The sequence below is a fragment of the Acyrthosiphon pisum genome, chromosome X (genome assembly GCF_005508785.2).
Source record: "Acyrthosiphon pisum isolate AL4f chromosome X, pea_aphid_22Mar2018_4r6ur, whole genome shotgun sequence".
NCBI classification, from domain to species: Eukaryota; Metazoa; Arthropoda; class Insecta; order Hemiptera; family Aphididae; genus Acyrthosiphon; species Acyrthosiphon pisum.
In genome coordinates this window covers 98572404-98578134 of record NC_042493.1, presented here as the reverse complement: position 1 = coordinate 98578134, position 5731 = coordinate 98572404, and the positions used below count along the sequence as shown (strand labels likewise).

Below are 5731 nucleotides of genomic sequence, written 5' to 3'. Positions count from 1 at the left end.
AACGTCATAATTCAGAAAATTAATTTGAGATACCATTTTATTTGTACCGTAAGTTTAATGTAATTTGTATTATCATTATTATTATTTCATTTACCATATTTGGTGTTTAGTGTTTTACCACAAGTTATACCTCCACCAACAGATTTGGACAAAGTTTTCAGAATGATAGATGAAATAATGTAAGTTTAATATAGTGATTAATATTATTATCATTTTCTACATTAAAAATATTAGTTATAGTAGTGACGACGAAGAAATGTCAGGGGAGTTTTCATCTGATGAAGAAATGTCAACAACGTTTTGCCGGATATTTTATCTGACGAAGATTTATAATTACCTATATAATAATATATATTTATAATGTAAAAATAAAAAAAATTATAGATTAATAAATAATTGTCAAGAGTTTTTATTATTATTATTATGAATTTTTATTTTACAAATATATATTAAGTACTATATTCAATACAAGCTTCTAACAGCATTTGTTCATCATCTCCGAAGTCTTCGCCCCAAATATATCTTTCTAGTGCTTCAAGACATACATCGTCAGTTTCTTCACCACCCCAAAAGTCGATTTCATTTGGTTTATCTATGATGGTAGTAAATATTTTATACATAATGCATAAAACAATAATAAAATGAGCATACCATATTTTGTTCGTTGTTGATCAATACAATTCTCGGATACATGCTTAACATCGTTTCTAGTCTATAACAGCATAATATGACGTCGGTAAGGTAAGTGCTACAATCTTATACAATATTATGTCATACTAACTTCGTCTACTAAAATATTTTCTTCTGGGCTGAATAAATTACTGTAATAAACCCGTCTTGGTGTATTTGATAGCTACAAAATTTATTATTTTTTAATTATATATATATAATATATATATATATACGTAATTAAACTGACCATTATATCCAACTCGCCATTTGCTATAAATCAATAAATCCTGTTGAGATGTCCGGTGTGTTGGTGATAGATGCTTGGCTGCTGTTGTATGACATTTTTTAGAAAAATTATAAAACGATTTTTTAAAAAACGATAAAATAATTGTTTTAAGCAAGTGCGTCCAGAAATGCACTAATAGTACACTGATATTTATCATGTTTAAGAGAAACAAATTACATCGTCTTACGGGTGGTATAGAATTGCTAAATCATCAATTAACCAAAAATTTTTGGAAACGTTGAATTTTGAAATGTATGCAAAAAAATTATTATTATTTGGCTTGACCATTGTCAGATGCGTTAGTAACGATCCGACAGTCATTTGTGTGTGTGTATATCGTTATATTTTATGCAAATTAAAAATGTTTAAGTGCGATCAGTGTGTATCTGTTTTCTCGCGGAAAGATATATTATTAAGACATTTAAAGTGTCACAATAACACTAAACAAAATAAGTGTTTTATTTGCTAACACTTTTTTTAGCAGAAAGGATGCTCTCAGAAGACACGAGAAAAGTATTAATGGTGAGTAAATTTCATAGTCATACAATAGAATTTTATCAGAAAAAATAATTTTTTTTTTTTTTATAATTTTACAAAGATTAGTACGCACATGATGTATATACTCAGTATCACGGGTTTGATTAAAATTACTGTAGACAGTTGTCTCTTTTGTTTACATTATTTTAACCGGTGTGCCGTGCCAATCGTTCTCAACAGATGATAATTGTTTTTACTAAATATACGGTTACCGAATACTTGTTCTATAATAAATGCAATCTGAGCGTTTTAAGGGGTTTAGTATATACAACCATACGTACATGATTGTACTATAAAATACAATATAACGCATTTAATTCTCGTTTGAAATAGTAAAGTATTGTTCCGTTTTAGGTTTGTTAAACAGTGATGCACAGCCAGTTACAGCAGCAACTGCAAGTAAGAATTATATATTTGTATAATTTAGTGTTTAATATTTTACATATAATATCACTTTTGTAGACAACGATGGTGTAGCAGTATTGGACGAGGTTGAAAAAGTGGATTGCATGAAAGTATATATTATATAGTAAATATATAGTAAATATATCGTCTTTAGTTAAAAATGTTTATTATAGATGATAACAACGCGTTTGACGATAAATTAATGTACGAAGACAGTAGTGATGGCTATTGTATTGATGTGTTGGATAAGGTCGAGCATAATGAAATGTGTAAAAGTATGTTATATTAAATATGTATATCTTGAATCACCTATTATTATTATTATTATTTTTTTTAGATAATTGCAATATTACGTTTGAAGACGAATATGATAGTTTTTGTATTGATGTATTAGATAAAGCGGAAAATAATGGATTGTGCAAAAGTATTATATATATCTATATATAAATGATATCATAAATATATTGATTTTTTTTTTAGCTGATAATGATAAGCCGGAATTGATTTAAATTGCCCCAAATATTTTCGTCGAGAATATACAAGCTGCATCTTCAAAACAAAGTTCATACTTAATATAAATATATATTTTTTTTTTTTTAATATAAAACTTATAAATTATTTAGGTAAACGTGTATATAATGAGAATTCAAATGGACAGAATAAAAATAAACGTATGAGGACGACTACATCATCGACATTTGTTCTAACAAAGTCTGCGTTCAACGGATTGTGCAAAGAATATTTTTTAAAAAACACTGATGGTATTAAAAATGCTAGAGATTTTTTAGACCATTCAAAGCCGGAGATTTATGCTATACTAAACGAATCAATTGAAAACTCTCCGGTAAAGTATAATATTAAATTAGAGGCTACATATATTATACCTAATACACATACGAGAGAAAATAGAGCATTTAAAACTCGATCAAGATCAGTATTTCAATCAGATGATGTTAACATTTTTTTAGAATTAGATTTTATTAAGCTATTACAAGAACAAGAAGATATGGAGCTCAAGGGCAGTGGCTTTTCATTAGAGAGTATATACGGAATTATATTCAACGTAAATTTATACAAACCTTTAGGAGGTTCGTCATATATACCACTTCCGGCATTTATAGAGAGGAAAAAAGCGACGATTAATATTCTGAACTTTGATGAAAAATGTTTTAAATATAGCATTTTAGCTAAACTAGTAAATCCTGTTCATGCTGAAAGAATAGGATCTAATTATGTTGAAGTAGAGAACAGATATGATTTTAAAAATATAAATTTCCCTGCTTCATTAAACGATGTAACAAAATTTGAAAAAACAAATAAAGTTTCGGTTAATATATATAGTTTAAAAAACGGAGAGCTCAAATATAAAAATAACGTAAAAAAAAAAATTCAAAAAGAATAAATTATACCACAACAAAACCTGAACAAACTATAGTTTATCCAGTAAAAGTATGCGAGGAAGAACTTGATGATCACCATGATTTATTATTATTTGGAGATGGCACGGGAAAACAACATTATTGTCGTATAACAAATTTAGCAAAGTTAATCGGAGCGCAACTTACAAAAAATGGACACGCTATGTCATTATGTAAGCGGTGTTTTAAGACATACTTTGGTGTTAACCGTCGTGGGGTTACCGCAGAACAACGCCTTAAAGCCCATAAATTGAATTGTAATAAAAATAAGCCTCTGATACCATTATTACCGCGTCCTAATACGTATATGAAGTTTGAAAATTGGGATCGTACGCGCAAACATCCATTTTATATTTATGCAGACTTTGAATCAATATTAGAAAAAAATAGTAATAATGATTCAAATAATACACACAATATTCACCACCATGATGTCATGAGTTATTGCTATTATATTAAACCGAGTGATGATATACCAAAAGAATTGTTAGAAAAATACGATATTGAGACGGGACCAGTTCTGTTCAGAGGTGATTCAGGTAGTGTACAAAGTACTGTAAAAGTGTTCTTTTGATGGCAGTGCCGTTTCACATAATTTCTCCCAACTATCCGTATACTCATAACAATATACACCTTTCCTGGTTACCAGTTCAATATCATTATTATTAAACACTCTTCTTGTCTCTCTAAATTTTAATGTATCGCCTTTAGCCAAATTATTTACTAGTTTATCCAAACTAGTCGACATAAAACGATAAGTGTCAACAAAACGAATTTGAAAAGTATTTGATATATATTTTGTAAAGGATATGAATTTCTCTTTGGTATTCGGTATAATGTTAATCGATTTTGTATCGAAACCTAGCTGTGTGACAATAAAATGAGAATCATAACCTGAAAGGTTATGAAAAAAAATTGGAACAAAACTAGGCTTTTCCATTAATAAATTACATTTACTGCATACAGTCCCTCTGTACTTTCCGGTCAAATGATCATGATCTTTAACAGCATTATTAAAAGTTGTAATAAATTTCGATTTACATAATGGACATGATCCTTGAGCGACGACATTTTGATAACTTTTTTTATTTTCATCAGTCATTATAATCAGCACATTGACGTTTAATATTTTTTCAATTTTAAGGGCAACTTTAACAATGTCTTCCGTAAATTTCTTTGTAACGTCATCTCTGTTAAAACCTGAATCACTTCTGGAACAGAACTGGTCCCGTCCCAATATCGGATTTTTCTACGATTCTTTTGGTATATCATCACTCGGGCTTAATATATAGCAATAACTCATGACATCATGGTGGTGAATATTGTGTGTATTATTTGAATCATTATTACTATTTTTTTCTAATATTGATTCAAAGTCTGCATAAATAGAAAATGGATGTTTGCGCGTACGATCCCAATTTTCAAACTTCATATACGTATTAGGACGCGGTAATAATGGTATCAGAGGCTTATTTTTATTACAATTCAATTTATGGGCTTTAAGGCGTTGTTCTGCGGTAACCCCACGACGGTTAACACCAAAGTATGTCTTAAAACACCGCTTACATAATGACATAGCGTGTCCATTTTTTGTTAGTTGCGCTCCGATTAACTTTGCTAAATTTGTTATACGACAATAATGTTGTTTTCCCGTGCCATCTCCAAATAATAATAAATCATGGTGATCATCAAGTTCTTCCTCGCATACTTTTACTGGATAAACTATAGTTTGTTCAGGTTTTGTTGTGGTATAATTTATTCTTTTTGAATTTTTTTTTTTTACGTTATTTTTATATTTGAACTCTCCGTTTTTTAAACTATATATATTAACCGAAACTTTATTTGTTTTTTCAAATTTTGTTACATCGTTTAATGAAGCAGGGAAATTTATATTTTTAAAATCATATCTGTTCTCTACTTCAACATAATTAGATCCTATTCTTTCAGCATGAACAGGATTTACTAGTTTAGCTAAAATGCTATATTTAAAACATTTTTCATCAAAGTTCAGAACATTAATCGTCGCTTTTTTCCTCTCTATAAATGCCGGAAGTGGTATATATGACGAACCTCCTAAAGGTTTGTATAAATTTACGTTGAATATAATTCCGTATATACTCTCTAATGAAAAGCCACTGCCCTTGAGCTCCATATAAGTTATTCTTCTTCGAATACTAAGGAATAAGGATAATATAGTCTATTTGTCTATTAAATACTAAATAGTTTGTGAATGGATACGAGCTCAATTATTATAATTCGGTGTGCAATATAAAATATTTGTTAATAATTACTACTTTATTAAATGCTAATGGATTAATATTGCACCTGGCAATGGTTCAAAACAAAGGAAATATAAAATAATATCCTTTTATAGCATACCCTACAATAAAATACTCAATAGACAAATAATAGT

At 28.8% G+C, this 5731-nt stretch overlaps 2 protein-coding genes across 2 annotated transcripts in view; both read left to right on the top strand.

Annotated features, from left to right (window-relative positions):
- The window catches only part of LOC103309188, a 1651-nt gene extending 1468 nt beyond the window's left edge, over positions 1-183 (top strand). Inside the window, exon 5 of the mRNA XM_008184037.1 lies at positions 111-183. Coding sequence (XP_008182259.1) covers positions 111-183 — 73 coding nt within the window. The remainder of the gene's footprint in view (positions 1-110) is intronic.
- A 1941-nt stretch (positions 184-2124) lies between these two features.
- On the top strand, positions 2125-3737 carry LOC115033345. Its single transcript, XM_029485712.1, has 2 exons — positions 2125-2461; positions 2524-3737. The coding sequence occupies exon 2, from the start codon at positions 2574-2576 to the stop codon at positions 3300-3302; it is 729 nt and encodes a 242-aa protein (XP_029341572.1). The 5' UTR covers positions 2125-2461; positions 2524-2573; the 3' UTR covers positions 3303-3737.
- Positions 3738-5731: the final 1994 nt, after the last annotated feature.